An 18,283-nucleotide genomic window follows, 5' to 3' on the forward strand; every position below is an offset into this window, starting at 1 on the left:
GTGGTGGGGCTGGAGCACCAGCACTGGGGAGCTCAGGATTGAACCCTAATTAAGGTCCTTAATGTACTTAATTTACAGACATGAAAAGATAGAAAAAGACTAGGGTAGCTTTCACTTTTCAGTTCCTGGTCTATGGGAGGATTCTGTCTTTAAAGATGGTGACAAGCATTCTGAACTTGTATGCAGTTTAGACATTTCATTAAGACTACGAAGAAGTTTTTGTATACTATTAAGTATGTAAAATGCCCAGAATTTGGTTCTGATGGAGGCAACCAAGTAAAAGAATACCAACCAACTGCAGCATTGGGGGGGGGGGGGGAAACTGTACCTTGCAGCTGAGAAAATCCTATACGTAGCAAAAGTTTGAAGAACATGTTAAAAATATTTTAGTATGATTAAAATGTGAAAAAGTGCTAAGTCTCATTCAGTTGGCATTTTTCTTAATGAACAGTATATGGAGCAAGGTATGAGTATAATTTTATTATTGCAGCCTTTTGACTAATGTGACCTTGGGAGATTAGTTTAATTGGTGTTTCTTCATTTTACTCAGGAGACCTCATGGAGGGTGAACTTTATTCTGCTCTTAAGGAAGAAGAAGCTTCTGAATCTGTTTCTAGCACAAACTTCAGTGGTGAAATGCACTTTTATGAGCTGGTAGAAGATACAAAGGATGGTATCTGGCTTGTACAGGTATTAAATATGCTCATTTTGAAAGTAAAAGCAGCTTCTGAATTCATACTACCAATAATGGTGATCACTTTGTGCCACCATGTCTTAAAGTTCATAATTAGTATTTGTTGCATATCTGTAGCTGCAATTGTAAATATAACTTCTGAGAAATCTAACCCCTTGAATGCAGCGGGACTTACTTCCAAGTAGGCATCCTTATGATTTGGCTGCAAGTGTCATGGCTTCAGCTTAGGCAAGTACAATTTTTAACTCTCCAGGTACAGTTTGTTAGATGTTAATTTCTGCTTTAAACAATGAGATTAACTCATTGAGAAATGAGTAGATTAACACAATGAGAAATGTACACTGTGATCCTGTGTACATTTACTCAGAAGTAAATTCCACACAGTTCAGTGGGGTTTATTTCCACATAAGTATGCATAGGATTGCAGACTTAACTTGTGTTCAAGAAGAGATCCAGAGCAAGACTCGTGTCAAATGCCAAAGAATGTTACCTTTCTTAACATTTTAAGAATGTTAACCCCACACGGCCATGTCGGGATCAGCCTTCATGTCCTTTCACTTCTCCCTACATGAGGTCTAGAAAGGTGTCCACCAATGTGGGGGGACCTAGGCTAGCATTTTTTATTTATTTGTTTGAGGTACTTGTATAGCAGCTTTCAGGCCAAAACTTCTCAAAGCAGTTTGCACTGCTTAGGAAAAAAAATTATACATTTTTACAGCTGTTGTTAAGAACAAAGAAGTAAAACAGGATTTTAAAAAATCAATTGGCAACATTTGCCACAAGCTGCTGGCTGGAGACCATCAACAGTCAGGGTCATGCTTATCTCCATTACAGTTGTGCCATATTCCCAAGGGGCAGGGCTTTGTGCAACAAGACCACTTTCAGTAGAAGAGGCTTCACAGAAAACCTCTGATTTTCGTTACCACAATGAACTGTGCATCTTGTCTTGGTTGCACTTTTTCTTCTAAGTTTTTTTTTTGTGTGTGTGGTATAATAGGAGATGCTGATGCACTTTGAATATAATGGGAAGGAAGGAAGGTGTTCTTTTTCCAGCTTTGTTTCTACCTTGCTTTTGATGAAGATGCAATATGAGAGAGTCAGTTAAAAAAAAGGAGGAAGCTAGATCCTCCCTGTTTGTGCTTTCAGTTCTTGTAATTTATGAACTGATAAGGTTTTTTTTTTTTGGGTAATGGGTTTGTTTTCAGTGTTCAGTGTGCTTTCCTTGAACATAGTGTTGATTTATCTTGTTTTTCCTGTGTGTTATGTTCCTTCTGTGCCTCACTGCTGTGGGAAAGACTAACTGTGGGAAGCTAGCTGCTTGCAAAATATTGTTAAGTTTTAAAAAATAAACAGAATATGGTCCATGCTTTCCTGAATATGAAGGTTGCTTGCTATTAAAATACCTTAATAACTGCTTTCTAAAATCCTGATTTTCTATTGTAGTGTCATCCCTCTCTGTGTATAGCATAGTATATTTCTTTTCCCTATATAAATCTTAAATAAATAAAATATTTTATATATTTCTGACATTTATATCCCACCCTTTTTTCTAGGTGATATATTTAGGAATACATGCTTCAATTGTGCACTGAACAGCAAAAACTCTTTGATTGTGGAAGTTTTTGCTGTACAGTACTTTATGGCTGTGTAATGTGTGGGCTGCATCAGGATAGTTCTAAAAATGAAACTATCAGTAATGTTGCAGTTCTGAGCATAATAGAGTTAACTCTTCCTTAAAGCAATGGGGCTTTCTTCCAGATGATTGGGATGTAGAAAGATGAAAGGCAGAAAAATGGGAAGTACATTTCACTTCAAAATGGCAGGTAACTAGAATGTTGTAATAAGCTGTAAGAATACTAAAAGGACAGTTGTTTACAACTAAGGAGTAAATAGGACATGAAGGGCACTGTTGTCTTTGATGGCTCCACATCAGACCCTTTTGACATCCGAAGCGGAGTGAAGCAGGGCTGTGTTCTTGCGCCAACCTTGTTTGGGATTTTCTTCGCTGTCCTGCTGGAGCAGGCCTTTGGAACTGCAACAGAAGGCATCTATCTCCGGACCAGATCAGACGGAAAGCTCTTCAACCTCTCCAGACTGAGAGCAAAATCCAAAGTCCAGCTGAAATGTCTGCGTGACTTCCTCTTTGACAACGATGCAGCTGTCACTACCCACTCTGCCAAAGATCTCCAACAGCTCATGGATCGTTTTAGCAAGGCCTGCCAAGATTTTGGACTGACAATCAGCCTGAAGAAAACACAGGTCATGGTTCAGGATGTGGACTCACCTCCCTGCATTACAGTCTCTGCGCATGAACTGGAGGTTGTCCATGACTTTGTGTACCTTGGCTCAACGATCTCTGACACTCTTTCTCTCGATAACGAACTAAACAAATGCATCGGTAAAGCAGCTACCACGTTTTCCAGACTCACAAAGAGAGTCTGGTCCAACAAGAAGCTGACGGAACATACCAAGATCCAGGTCTACAGAGCTTGCGTCCTGAGTACACTTCTGTACTGCAGCGAGTCATTGACTCTTCGCTCACAACAGGAGAGGAAACTGAGCACTTTCCACATGCACTGCCTCCGACGCATCCTCGGCATCACCTGGCAGGACAAAGTTCCTAACAACACAGTCCTGGAACGTGCTGGAATCCATAGCATGTATTCACTGCTGAAACAGAGACGCCTGCGTTGGCTCGGTCATGTCGTGAGAATGGATGATGGCCGGATCCCAAAGGATCTCCTCTATGGTGAACTCGTGCAAGGAAAGCGCCCTACAGGTAGACCACAGCTGCGATACAAGGACATCTGCAAGAGGGATCTGAAGGCCTTAGGGATGGACCTCAACAAGTGGGAAACCCTGGCCTCTGAGCGGCCCGCTTGGAGGCAGGCTGTGCAGCATGGCCTTTCCCAGTTTGAAGAGACACTTTGCCAACAGTCTGAGGCTAAGAGGGAAAGAAGGAAGGCCCATAGCCAGGGAGACAGACCAGGGACAGACTGCACTTGCTCCCGGTGTGGAAGGGATTGTCACTCCCGGATTGGTCTTTTCAGCCACACTAGACGCTGTGCCAGAACTACCTTTCAGAGCGCAATACCGTGTTTCCCCGATAATAAGACACTGTCTTATTATTATTTTTGGACAGAAAAACACCAGAAGGCTTATTTTCAGGGGAGGGCTTATTTTAATGAACATTGACAGCAATTTTAATAAACAGGTAAATGTGAACAAATCATGCCCCTTGAGTTCTTCTTTTATCCTCCATCATGCCCCCTGAGTGCTTATTTTATCCTCCATCATGCCCCCTGAGTTCTTCTTTTATCCTCCATCATGCCCCCTGAGTGCTTATTTTATCCTCCATCATGCCTCCTGAGTTCTTCTTTTATCCTCCATCGTGCCCCTTTTATCCTCCATCATGCCTCCTGAGTTCTTCTTTTATCCTCCATCATGCCCCCTCACTCCCGCTTACATACCGGGTTTTTATGTTGTCCTGCCTCAGCTCTCCTCCGCGGCACTGCTCTCAATGGCGCCAGCAAGCAAATCACTGGGGAAGAACAGGATGACGCGCTCACTGCTGCAGCTCTGATTGGATGCAGCTCGGAGCGCGGCGTGCGTTTCACCCGGGGGGGGGACGGGACGGTGCATACAGAGGGTACCGTAATGTAGCGCGTAGCGCAGGGGATCACCTTCACTACAGTAGCAATCTCAGTAGGGCTTATTTTCGGGGGAGGGCTTATTTTAGAGGAATCTTACACTGTAAGGGGAGGGCTTATTTTCGGGATAGGTCTTATTATCGGGGAAACACGGTACCATAGTCTTTCGAGACTGAAGGTTGCCAATACAAAGGAGTAAATAATTTAAGGAGCAAAAACCATTATGGTGAAATGTATAACATGGCCCAGTGGTCTACACAACCCCAAGCCCTTTTTTAAAGGGAAGGAAGGTGCAGTTGAAAGCCAGTGGAATATTTTATGTTTTGAAATGGTACAAGGGTGCAATTGAGAGCAGAATGGCTGGAGGCAAAGTCCTAAAGTCACCCAACCTCCCCTGTCACCGCTGCAGTTTCACTCCTTTCTAAGGCCCCCAGGCTGCTGTTAAAAAAGCAAAAATAAAACCATCAGACCTCATTACATCTGATTTAGCCTTGCTAACTGAACAGCAGATCTGTGAGTTTTTTCCATGTGCTCTATTTACAAATAATGCATTTGAAAAACAGTACAAATAGTAAAAATAGAATGGTTATTCATTTAGTGGCAGTTGGTCTCATTGCCTTAGCTCAGGGGTCTCCAAACTTTTTGACCAGAGGGCCGCATCAAATGTCTGGCAGTTTTGAGGGCCAGAAAAAAATTTAAATATAAAATTTATATAAATAAATTAGAGATGGAACTTAGATGTGTGAATAAATGGGTTCATTCATTCAACCTCTCTGGCCCTTAGAACACCTTCCAGATGCAACCAACATTCCAGTCATGTTTGGCAAAGTGGGCCAGGGGCTTTCAGGGGACAAGAGGCTAGCCATGGGCCAGATAGAGGCTTGCCGCAGGCCGCATCTGGCCCCCAGGCTGGGGTTTGCAGACCCCTGCCTTAGCTGATATCCTAGGTATCAACTGAATTGAGGTAGAAGAGGCTGTCAAACAGTATTTATTGATTGTCTATATATTACCTTGAGAACACTTAATGTGTTGTCTTCCTAATATAACAGCTGTGTGTTTCTCTGCTTTAGAGAGAGATATGTTTGTGGCTCTTTTGAAGGTTGCAGTTTTGACAATATCTTCCAATTTTAATTCTTATTCTCCATTCTGTGTGATCGCATTTGCTTGACCATTCAACTTGGGAAACAAATTATTGAGTGTGAGGTGACTAGTGGGACAGTTTTCATTCTGCATCAAATGGAAGATCTAAAATACAGGCTTAAAATTACATAGCCAATCAGTCCGTGAGCCATTCCTAAAATAATCAGAGCATGTAACTGCCAGGCACCAAGAGACATGTCATTTAAAATTGCCTGTCAGGCTGAACCAAGCTCCTGTTTCTTCCCTTCCCCCCCTTTATTGCTTTTATCAATGTGGCTTGTAGCCCTTGTAACCATTAATATTACCTGATTTTTTGTCTCCATTTTTAATGGTATTCCTGTTTTGGTGATGTGGGGTTATTGGAAGCTCTCTTTCAAAAACAATTCCTTTCACAATATTTTAATTGTCAGTGTTGGTGTTGTTACTGGGAGGTCTGGGGCAAAGTCCTGTACTGTCTCTCCCAATGCTCTCTACCCACGCTGATGCATTGGGAGCTACTATTATCACCCGTACTTGACATTTCAAGGGTCAGCCTGACCAGGTGGATTTTCTGTTGAGTGTGGGCCCCTAGCCAGTGCTTGACTCCTGTCACCATCCTTGGCTGTTTCTGTTTTGAAAATTTTAATATCTGCCAGCAACATTGCAAATAGCATTCTAACATTATAGGCTGACCCAATATTATACAATGGGTTTCTTTACGCTTGTGATAGCAGTTTCATGCAACGGCATGTCAGGGATAGCTCTGCGGTAAAAGTAGCCAGATATGATGTTTCATAATGAATGATTTTTCTTGAAGTTTTATATTAACTTTTTATTTTCTGTTTACATATTTCTTTTAGTGTATGCTTCATTAAATATATAACTGTTCATACAAAGTTGTGTGTTTTTAAAATTTACTTTGAATAACAGGTCATAGCAAATGATCGAAGTCCTCTAATGGGAAAGGTTCATTGGGAGAAAATGGTGAAGAAGGTGTCAAGGTTTGGCATACGTACAGGCACTTTTAACTGCTCCAGTGACCCAAGGTATGTACTTGAAGATGTTATAGAGGGTTTTGAAGAAACGTTGGTTAACCGTGTTGTGAACTTAATGTTTAGAAATATTGTAAGTAAATCATAACCAACATAAAAAGCCACTGCACATTTGTGTTAATTGAGAACTGTTTTGAACATTAGCCTTGCACAGCAACAGATAGTGTGAATGATTTGCATTTCCCTTTCCATGCTTCTAGTACTCATGGTATTGGGGAAGTTGTATGTCTTCTTTGTGTCTGATTTTGTGTGTTCGTCACAATCCTAATTCTCACTTTCTCATTGGCTTGTTTAGAATTTATGGGTCATATGAGACATGACAGTACTATACTTGTCTTTTAAATGAGGCTGCCTTATTTTTGCATAGAGAAGATAATATTTTAAGAGGAAAAAGAGCACAGATACCTAAACTCTACAATTTGCCCTGCTGTGGTCTATCGCTTAACATAACTTTTTCCTCAGCCCAGCTCCCATACTGGAATTGAACCCAGCTGGGAGAAAAGGAAGTGCTAGACCAGCAATTTTCAACCAGTGTGCTGCAAATGGTCTTCAGGTGTGCCACAGCAGTTTGGGGGAAGGGGTAATTTATTAGTAGGGCCTTTCAGAATATGAGCAGTGGCAGCACAGTGTGCCTTGTCAATTGTTAAAAAGCAGATGGTGTGCCCTGAAAATTTTAGCACCTTGTCAGTGCACCATGATTTTAAAAAGTTGAAAATCACTGTGCTAGACATAGCGGTATACAAAGTTCTTCTCAATCACTGCTTCAAGTAATTATTCTGACTCGGCTGAAATTTGTTTTAGTACTGAGATTACTTGAAGATGCTGTTGTTGATGGTAAGCTAGATTGCAAGTGGATTGTTGCAATGATAAGAAGGTTTCCCAGAATTGCCTATCCAGTGTTTCCCAAACTGTGGGTTAAGACCCACCAGTGAGTTGTAAAAAGTTCTTGAAATGTAAAAGAAAAACCACTTTCCAAGCGCATTTTCTTGTTTTGCAGAAGAAAATGTTTAGCATGGATGCTAACCTATGGTATATGAGGTAGTCATCCTACCCCAAAATTAAAATGTCACATTTTTTTATTTTTCTCTGTTGGTGTGCCATGCCCAGTTTCAGCCTTTTGTCTGGTGTGGAAGTCTCTAACTACACATCTTACTCTCCAGCCCTTTGGGTACCCTGGCTGTAAATGTTTTGGGGAACAGTCCTTGAATTCTGTTTCTAGGGAGAGTCTAGCAAATGTCACCACTCCCTATATTTAAGGTCCCTCGAGAACACAGGATCCTGAGTATGAATTAATAATTTATTATGATTTCTTTCTATATATGTCTCTCTTTCTCTCATCTAGTGGATTGTAATAGATTGTTATAGATTTTAAAAAGTGGATCCTAGTGCTAAAAAGTTTGGGAAGCACTGCCCTATAACACTATAGGGCTTTCCTTATATTTAGGCAGAGTGTGGCAATCTGCCTAAGATGACATATTTTGGGGATCTATTAAAAGGCAGTAAGTTGTCAATTATTGGGCTTATTTTTATAATTTAACTGCTATTTGGGGCACAATTTGGATTTTCTACCTCAGGACCAAAATGTCTTATGCCATTTCTGTAACACCCGACATCCGAGCATTACCTTTGCTGCTTGCAAATGTTGTAAAAAGATTGGGGACTTAAATTCCATGCTTCAGTATTTTGGTCACCCATATGGGTTGTAAAAAGGTTTATATGAGAAGTGTGTATGTGGTCATTAGATAGGCAGTTAAATGAAAAACTGGATTAATACATTTTTATGAAAAAATAAAATTTGTTGATTCTTTGTCCAGGGGTACTTGAGTTCTTAAAACAGTGAAACCAGCATCTTTTACAAATCTTTTACATGGATTCTGGTGGGTGCATGTGTGTGCATGAATGAGCAAGCAAGTGTGATAAAGTCATGTATATTTGCTTTAAATTTGTACTAGCTTTCAGGATGCAGATATATCAGGGTATGTGTCTCGCCCACACTGAGATGGCTGAAATACAGTACAGTCTTTGCTGACTTGAAGTAAAATTGTGCTTTACAAATATATTGGATTTTTATCCTGCTTTTCCTCCATAAAACATTTATTTCAAAATGTTAGGACATTTGAACTATGGCTGTGTATCAGTATTTTCCTAATAGTGGGAGGGCTGCTTGTTAGATTATTGCAGGCTTCTATAGATGCAGAAGAAAAAATGGTTCTTACTATATTTCAGAAGCACTTCATGTACAAACTTCTGCAAGAGCTGTAGATTTTAAAATATTTACTTTCAGTAAGTGAGACAAATGGTAATTACTTTTATTTTAAAGCACTGTTTGCTTTAATCTACTGTTTTCTTTGTAGATACTGCAGGAGAAGAGGTTGGGTAAGATCCACATTAATTATGTCAGTACCACAAACTAGCACTTCAAAAGGAAAAGTGATGCTTAAAGAATATGCTGGACGTAAAATTGAGACGGAGCATATTTTCAAATGGATAACAGCCCATGCAGCTTCTCGGATCAAAACAATCTTCAAGTCAGAACACTTGAAAGAAGAATGGAACAAAAGTGATCAGTATCGGGTAAAAATATACCTGTTTGCTAAGTTAGACCAGCCTCCAGCTTTCTTCTCTGCACTCAGTGTAAAGTTTACTGGCAGAGTTGAATTTATTTTTGTGAATGTAGAAAACTGGGACAACAAGAGTCACATGGCAGAAATGGGTATCTATAAGACACCATCCTACATACTTAGAACTCCTGAAGGAATTTACAGGTATGGGAATAACACTGGTGAGTTTATTTCCCTACATGCCATGGACTCATTCTTGCGCTCCTTACAACCTGAAGTGAATGATTTATTTGTTTTAAGTCTGGTGTTGGTTAACTTAATGGCATGGATGGACCTATTTATTACCCAAGGTGCTACTATAAAGCGCTTTGTTGTTCTTATAAGCACTTTAGGGACATACAATTCTCTCTTAATTATTTCTTGGCTTCCAGTCTTGGGTTTTTTGCAGTTACCTTATTTAGACAGTTTCTATGAATATAGTTTAAAACTGTTCAGGTATTCTAACACAACTACACTAGCTTCATGGGTAAGAGCTGACTGGATGTTCTACTCTTCACATCCTGCCTTGTTCCTCAGCACTTATTTGGGTCATGGCTTATTAATAGATTATTTTGAGAAAAAAAGACGGCACAATAACAGTGATGAAATAAATGCTAATAATCTAGAGTGGCTATCGAGTCTTTGGGACTGGTACACTAGCTATCTGTTCCACCCAATTACTTCTTTCCAGCACTTCCCCTTTGAATCTGATTGGGATGAAGACCCAGATCTGTTCCTCGAGCACTTAGCTTTCCCTGATTTGTGGCTTCACCCTCTGATACCAACTGATTACATTAAAAACTTACCTATGTGGCGATTTAAGTGTCTCGGTAGCCATTCTGAAGAGGAAATGGAAATCTCTCAAAGTGAAAGTGACTCGGACAGTGAATGCAAAGATGTTCCAAGTAGTGACAAAGAGATATCTGAAGACGAGCAAAGTACCCATCAGAACATCTGTGAAGGAGAACCTCCTTGCAATGCTGAAACCTGTTCATGTGCCAAAGCCAGATGTGATAGTGATGGAGAAGATATGGAGCCTGATTGGTCAGCTTGGCCTGCTAATATGTTGCACTGTACAGAATGTGTTGTGTGTCTAGAGAATTTTGAAAATGGATGCCTGTTAATGGGTTTGCCATGTGGCCATGTGTTTCACCAGAATTGCATTGTGATGTGGCTAGCTGGGGGGCGACATTGCTGCCCTGTTTGTAGGTGGGCCTCTTACAAGAAAAAGAAGCCATACACACATCATCAGCTTTTGTCGAACCACAGCTTATCTTAGCTGTGTGCTAAATAATGTCCTCTGTAATCTTCCCGCATATTTACTGCTTGCCTTTTAAATGTTAGTCACAAACAGGCTGTGTGGTTTGAAGTTTTAGTTTAAATGTTAGTGCAGTGAACTAAAATAAACATGATAACATTGATGACAGAATCATTTGGTTGCCTTGTATGTTGAAACAATAAGTACTTCTTGTTCAATTACAGTTTTCCTTACAATGTTTTGCATTTCAAAAGTTAACATGTTTGTGTTTGCTTTTTTCTTTGCAAGCATAAAAACAAAATCAAACGTATGTCAACAAACGTATATTTCAACAAACATTCAGCAGGATGGGTGACCTTGGAAATCTGAGCATAAAGTAATTGTTTTATTTAAATGTTTCTTGTTTTAGAGTTTGTTCAGCGCACCTTTGTTGATTAATGTATGGTCTGTGAGAATACATTTAAAAACAAATCCATGAAAATAAATTATTTTAAAAGAAGGTTAACAATTTGTCATATTAATAATTCCAGTAATGTTTTGTCCTTCTCTTGTTTTCCAAAAATACTTCTAGCTGCTATGTTTGGATTTTAGTCTAAACAATTTTATTAACAAACCATTCCAACAGAGAAAAATAGTTATATCCTGTTTGCTGCGACTGTATCCTGCTTTTGTTTCTTTTGGCACAAGCAAATGACATGTATGTCAATGGTGCTTTTTAAATACCAAATGGCAAATGTGAAACTTCATCTAGTACTTTTTCAAATGTTTTTAATGTGTTTTTTTTTTCTTGCCTAATTAGTCTAATTGCTGGGCTTTTGACAGGACTCGTTGAGAAAATCCATACTACAGCAAATCTATACAACCCTTAAAAACAATCATTTGGATAATCACCTCAAATAGAACAAAAAGAGTTGGGTTTGAACTGCAGCTCAGTGGCAAAGCACGTGCTTTACATTGCAGAAGGTCCTTCAGTAGGGCTTGGGAAAAGACTCCTGTCCAAGATTCTAGAGACTGCTTCCATCAGTACCAGGCTAGATGGATCAGACTAGATGTCTGACTCTCTTCATAATAGTTCCATGTATTTGACAGGCAGCCAAATGTAAAACGCTCCACAGATCAAATAGTAAATTTAGTCGTCCTAAATCTAAACAGATTTCACTAGCTTCAAAATGGAAAAAGAATGTGCAGGCCTTGCTAGAAAGAGAGTTCTAGAAACCAGGTGCCACCAAGAAAGGCCTGGATATATCAACTGTTAGGCAAATCTGTGTGAAGTTACTGTTGGCAGATGATAGCCTATATTTCATGCTGAATGATGAGCAGCTGCATGAACTCCTGATCCTATGGCTGATTTTTATAGTGCTGCCTGTGTGAATATTGGGACCATGTTCACATCTGAGGCTGTTGCAGAGTCTGGTCCCTATGTTTATGGCTATGTCAAGTGATAGTTTGCTGCTCAAAGCAGCTATTTAAAATAGTGGGAATATCTGTAAGCAAGATGGGCCCATCACCCAAGGCTTGTGAGAGAGGAATGCTGAGCTGGAGACCCAACAATACTTCCTTGGGTTTTACCCTCAAGGCTATATGTGTACCATTGGCCTTCTGCTATCTTTGTAAACAAAAAGATTAAATGTACACAGTTCTGACAAAAAATTGTGATGTGTAGAAAGCAATTTCTGAGAACACACTCCTCTTCAGGTGTGACTGAGGGCAGTGGGTCCCCGCCACAGAGAGAGGAAGAAGAAATCTCTTGGTTTTATTTCACGAGGGAATTTTTTTAAAAGTCCTTAAATTTTACCAAATTGTGGGTCCTTTGATTTATGATGATAGCCCCATAAGGTATGCAATCTACTGTTAATATTGCAAGTTGGAGGTGGATTGAGAGAGTGGTTTCCAACAACCCTGCAAAGGGATAGGTGGTTCTTCCCGTAGGGCATGGGTGGGAGGTGAGAATGATGCTGAGAGGATAGTATATGCCACCTAGACCAGTTGTCATATATTTTGCAATAGCTAATACATCTTAGTCACATTTTTGTACAACAGACTTGAAGTAGACTTTCTTCTGTTATTCAGGAGGAGGACTGTGAAGTGGGTGGCAGTAGTGGCACTGGGGAGAGGGGATCTAATCACAGAAGTCCTCCCCCCTCATAGGCAGATTGCTTGGGGGGCATGTGATTTTGATTGCAAAATCTGAAGGCTTAATCTCCCCTTTCTCCCTAGTGCAGGGTGAACAGATGTCATAACCGCATAAGAGGACAAGGCACTCCAAAATGTAGGGCACCCAAGAAAAATGTAGGAAGTGACAAAATAAAAGCTAAAATAGTTTTATATTGACTTCATGTGGTTCATTTAAACATTTTTACTTATTAAATTTAAAACTACATTACATATAATTTATTTATTACAAGAAGGCTGTGCACTGCCTGCAGGGGCCTGCTCAAAGAGGACAGGAGGACATTTAAGTTCTTTTCCAGGACACAAGGCTAAAAAAGAGGGCATGTCCTGGAAAAAGGGCATCTGCACACCCTACCCTAGTGTCATCATTGTGTGTTCAGCTTTGTAACTCCCATCCAGCTCCTGCCTGCATTTCCTTAAAACAACATGTACAGTAGTTGTTAAATTGCACCAATTCAATGGTTATAAGTAGAAACTATACTTCCCTGTGCCTTTTTGTTGGTGACTGTTTTGAATTTCCAGGAAAAAATACCCCCTATAAAACACTGCAGCAGAGGTTGCAGCAGAGACCAATTCAGTTAAATTGCCAACTGAAACCTGCTTCTGGCCCAACACAGCATTCAGTTGCATGGAGCTACATCTGCACTTCATTCACTTTTATGCAGCCATGGTGGACTTTGCCCCTCACAAAGTGTAAAATGCAAATTCCAAATAAAACTAGCTTTGGGTACTGAGTTTAAAGAAACACCCTCAAGTCACACTTTTCACCTTTTGGGTTGTCTGAGAAAGTTTATTTGATTCTTTGCTTGAGCAAGTTTCAGAGGAATAACCATGTTACTCAGTAGCAGCAAAAACAATAAAGAGTCTTGCTGTAATTTACAGATTAGAATAAACTTTCATAGACAGTACCTTAATCTGATGTAAATTGATACAGAAGTAAAGTTGTTAGTCTTTAAGGTGCCACAGGAATCTTAATTATTTTTGCTGAAGCAAAAAGATGGTGCCTGCGTTCAAGCAAAAGGTCCTTAGGGGTAATTTAAGCAGACTGATCTTTGCTTTTTTTAAAAAAATGAAAAACATACAGATTACCTATCACAGAAAGTGAAACAGAATTTTGTTGTAACATGTACAACAGAATTTTGTTCCCCATGTAAATTTTGCATGGGGAATTTTTGAATGAAAATCCAAACCAGCTGTGGACTACAATGCATGGTTGTTTTAAGCTACTCTTGGCCACAGATTGCCTCCCTCACTTAGTTTTATCTTATTTGTTAAAACATATCTAGCTTTTCAAAAAGATGTGGATTCATGTGGATTTAGAAATACAAAATACACAATAAAATACAAAAGCAGTTAAAACAAAATCTAAAAATACAGCAAGTAAATCATGGATGCTGAGAGAGCAAACACAGCATAAGCAACATAATACAATGTAAGCAGTTATGCATCTTAAGCTGGGAGTGAAAATAAAAGGAAGTTTCATGGGGAGTGGCGCACCACTGGGAAGACCCTCCAATAAATTCCCTTTAACTGCACATCAGTCAGCAGACACACAAGAGAGTCCCCAAGAAGTTCTCAAGGCTTTTGCAAATTCTTCAAGGGCAGCCCCAAGTGTTGCAGTAATCCAAATGAAATGTGACTAGTGCATGGGGAATCAAGGCCAGGTCTAACTGACAACCCATGCCTAAGCAGGCCTAAAGTAAGTCCTGTTATATTCTTGCTCCCAGGAAAGTGTGCATAGGATTGTAGCCTGGGCCAGGAACAGGTACAGCTGGTGCACCACGCAAAACTGAATGAAGGCAGGAGCCTCCTAGAACCACCTTCTGGAAGCTGCTCTTCAAAAGGCCCAGAGATACTGCAAAGCAGTGGCTAGTGCTCTGAATTGGCACTGACACTTAAAGGGCAATTTCAAAAACATTTGAGCAATTTTTTGCAATACTAAAGATGCATACAGTACTCATTTTTCACATGAAATAACGAGTTAGGCTGCAATCCTATCCACACTTTCCTGGGAATACGCCCCACTGACTATGATGGGACTTACATATGAGTAGACATGCATAGGGTTGGGCTCTTAAACAATGAAGTCCTGTCGTTATTGCTGCCTTTTGTGTCTAGGTGGACACACTGCTGCCCAATCCCAGCTATGCTAAAACGAGGAAGAGGAAGACTATATCCCCCCAAAGGGGCTGCTTTCACTCCTACCTTAGGAAAAAAAAATAGTATCCAAGAGAACCAGGAAGTTCCAACTTTTTCCTACTGAATTGTAACTCTAGTCTTTTCCTATCTCTATAGATTGTAACTCTAATCATTTATCGCTATGGATTATAACTCTAGCCTTTTCCTATCTCTACGATGGCGTGAGAGGGCCAAGTGCGCACGCGTATAAAAAACTCCGAGCGCATAATATTCACGCGTTGGGAGGGTGCGCGTGCGTGCTGTTTCCACCACTTCCTTGTTTCCCTAGCAGGAAGCCTTAGGTGGAGACGGGAAGCCGGAAGGGACAGAGTTAGCGCCGTTGGCCGGAGATGGGGTTGTTCGGGAAAACCCAAGAGAAGCCACCGAAAGAACTGGTAATAGCAGAGAGCAGGTGGCCCTGAAGGCGCACCCTGGAGCGTTAAGGGGGCGGCGGGCTAGGGAAGGGCCGGGCCGTTGGCCAGGGCTTGAGACTGCAGTGGCAAGCACGACACATGTCCGTGGGAAGAGTGTTGAACGTGTGAATAGGCGCTGAACACGTGTCTTGTACCTGGGACCACTTGGTAGGGCCCGGATCCTCTCCTGCTGAGGGGAGCCTTCCCCCTCCCTGAGGTTTCTGATCTCAGGGAGTGTGTACAGGTGTATCACATGTGGCAGGAAGCCACAGTGGGTGGGGAGGCAGGTGAGGCAGAGCCTCCCTGCCGGAGTCCTCTGAAAAGCGCCCCTGCTGTGGGAGGCACCTAAGCACCCACAACCCTCGCGCATGGGTTGTGGGTGCTTGGGTGCCTCCCACGGCGGTGGCGCTTTTCAAAGGACTCCGGTGGGGAGACTCTGCCTCACCTGCCTCCCCACCCACCTTGCACCACAGACAACCAACTGCCTTTCCAAGTGATTACATGCTCACTGTGGTCAGTTGCAACTTGATAAATGCTTGTTAGAACAGACCCAGTGCTAGATGCAGACAGCCTGAGTTCAAGTGCCGCACATGAGCCTGTACAAAATTTCCATGGTTGTCACACCTTACCTACAAGAATTTGTGGTAAAATTGACTTAATCGCTGCAGAATGGTACAAGCTCTGTTCACGAGCTTGCTCCTACGTCAGCCATTTTCAGCCACTGTGCCGTGGCACACTCGCCACGGGTGGCCTGCAGGTGTGCTGTGAAAGTTTGTGGGAAAGAGAGTAGGGCTGCCAGGGGATGCAAATGCCTGCTGTCAATGGATGTGCCTTGTCAATTGTCAAAAAACTGATGGTGTGCCTTGGCAATTTTATCATCTGTGTGCCATGAGATGAAAAAGGTTGGAAATTGCTACCCTATGTGCTGAATGTATAGAGAGAGGAGCTGGGGGTGCCTACTGGCCCCACCCCAATGTTGGTGTACTTGCTAGCCTTTGCCCCCAACCACACAATCTCCCTGACTTTCCACTGGATGTGGGGTGGAAATGCCAGGCATAGTGAACGGATTACAGGGGCAATTCGTGCACAGGGCTGCAGATGACTTCAGTTACCCCAGAGGAAGGGAGAGCTTAGTTCCTGGGCTGTTTGGTTATCTTCATGAGCTGTAAATCAGCACTGCTTCTGGTGTATTGTTTTCTTACTGAATAGCTGCTGAGGGCATGAGTTGCATTGAAGGTGACAACAGACAGTGGAGTTCTGTCATATGATATTGAATCTGTAATGGCTTATTTCTACACGCAAGCTATTCCTGGATGTTGTGATCATCAAGGGATGAACATGCATGCAATGTTCAACATTTATATGATACATTTCAAGTAACCAGAGCTCTTTACATCTTGGAAATCTATAGTATAACCCTGCCACTTAGGCCAGTATTACTATGTGACCTGACAACCCTCTGGTTTCATAATCGCAAGGGCACTGGCATTCTGGAAGAGAGGCAAAACACTAAGATTTTTTCAGGCATGGGGACATCTGTGCAAAGTGCCCCCCCATTGCCATCAGAGATAGTCAAATCTGCAAAGGCATTAATAGACACACCTTTCCCCTGTTAGTCTATTAAGTCTTAAGGCAGTGGTTTTCAAACTCTCCAAGAGAGTTTGAGCTGCTCTAAGTTCTTGCAGGGGCGGCAGCAGGAAGGCAGTGGCACAATCTCCAGGATTGCACCGCTCAGGGGGCTGCAGGGGCTTGGCTGCATGTACCTGAGCCTCCTGCAGCCTCCCTGGGGTGCAGGGAGCGCTGCACAACCTTCTGCAGGGCTCCCCACAGCTTCAGAAGTGAAAGTGGAGCAATCATGCTCCACTTCCGTTTTAGTGGAGGTGGGGTGCGATTGCTCTGCTTTAGCTTTCAAAGCTGCGGAGAGCCCTGCAGAAGGTCGTGCAGGGCTCCCTGCACCCCAGGGAGGCTGCAGGAGGCTCAGGTATGTGCAGCCAAGTCTGCAGCCAGGATCCTCTCTGCCTCCTCCCTGCCTCCAGGCCGCCCCTGCGCCTTAAGGTGAAAGTGGCCAGGGCCACTTGCGATGCCCCAGTTTGAAAAGCCCTGTCTTAAGGGTTCACTCTGTTGCATTTATCTATGCTTAGATCATGAAGAATTGCTCATTTATCTTTCTTGAAAGTGCCCACTTTGCTTAAATTGCCTATCTTGGGTGCCCTTTGGGGAGAAAGGCGGAATACAAATCCAATTAAATAAATAAATATCTATATCATATATGTGCTAGTTTTTCTAATTGATAATCTGAGGCCCTGATCCACAGATCTTTCTGTACAAGAGCAAGCTGTGTTCATGCCATTTTATATGAAAATCTCTTTGCGTAATCAGTGTACCTCACAGTCTTGGATTCAAACTTGTGTATTAAAACCCAAATCATTATTTTGAAATTATGCTGATAGTTCCCTGGCCAACAAACTAGATAATCTCTGTTCACAGGAACAGCTCATGGCTAGCTCACCTGCTATCCAAATATCCATCATCATAATCTTGCCTGATGAAAGGTAATCCTAGCAAAGAGACACCTTTTTAAAGAGCATTGTCCCTCTTTACCCCAGCATAGCTATGTTTGCTGGTGGTTCTTCTGTATCTTTCTTAGTTTGTAAGCCCTTTGGGGTTAAGGAGCCGTTTGTCTGTTTGTTTTGCCATGTAAACAAGTTTGTGAACTTTTTGTTGTTGTTGTTGAGAAGCAACATCAACTGTTCTTGATGATGAAGGAAGGTTTTGGCATTTCAATTTATAAAGGTTACTTATATGGTAAATTTGAGCATAACAGGTGAACATTCCTTTTAAGCCCAAACTACTACAGACTCAGTTGTGATGTCTTGTATTTTTGTCTTTTTCAGGTCAATGAGTGGTCATTGAAGATACGGAAAGAAATGAGAGTGATTGATAGGCAGATCAGAGGTATGTATTCTTACAAGTTGTCTCTGAGTACCTCTTCCTTCAGAAGATTTTTGTTTTGTTCAGCCTTGCCAAACCGCTGGATGCTTCACATCCTGGTGCCTAACTCGGTTATATTCTCTACCTGTACTGTCAATCTTGTTGCTGGAATGTAGGTATTTTGTTGGTGATGAGTGAATCATACTTGACTCATTT

General features: G+C 41.6%; 1 protein-coding gene across 5 annotated transcripts in view; it reads left to right on the forward strand.

Annotated features, from left to right (window-relative positions):
- The window catches only part of LOC136652069 (charged multivesicular body protein 3), a 31,573-nt gene that overhangs the window by 7,694 nt on the left and 5,596 nt on the right, over positions 1–18,283 (forward strand). For 2 of the 5 annotated variants that reach the window (XM_066628915.1, XM_066628914.1), the window contains exons 3-5: positions 551–690; positions 6,394–6,509; positions 8,870–10,872. In XM_066628915.1, coding sequence (XP_066485012.1) covers positions 551–690; positions 6,394–6,509; positions 8,870–10,394 — 1,781 coding nt within the window. In that variant the 3' untranslated portion in view covers positions 10,395–10,872. Of the gene's footprint in view, positions 1–550; positions 691–6,393; positions 6,510–8,869; positions 10,873–14,989; positions 15,119–18,030; positions 18,092–18,283 lie in introns of those variants that run through there. The other 3 variants (XM_066628916.1, XM_066628919.1, XM_066628918.1) reach the window with 3 other exon arrangements.

This window comes from Tiliqua scincoides, chromosome 5 (genome assembly GCF_035046505.1).
Source record: "Tiliqua scincoides isolate rTilSci1 chromosome 5, rTilSci1.hap2, whole genome shotgun sequence".
NCBI classification, from domain to species: domain Eukaryota; kingdom Metazoa; phylum Chordata; class Lepidosauria; order Squamata; family Scincidae; genus Tiliqua; species Tiliqua scincoides.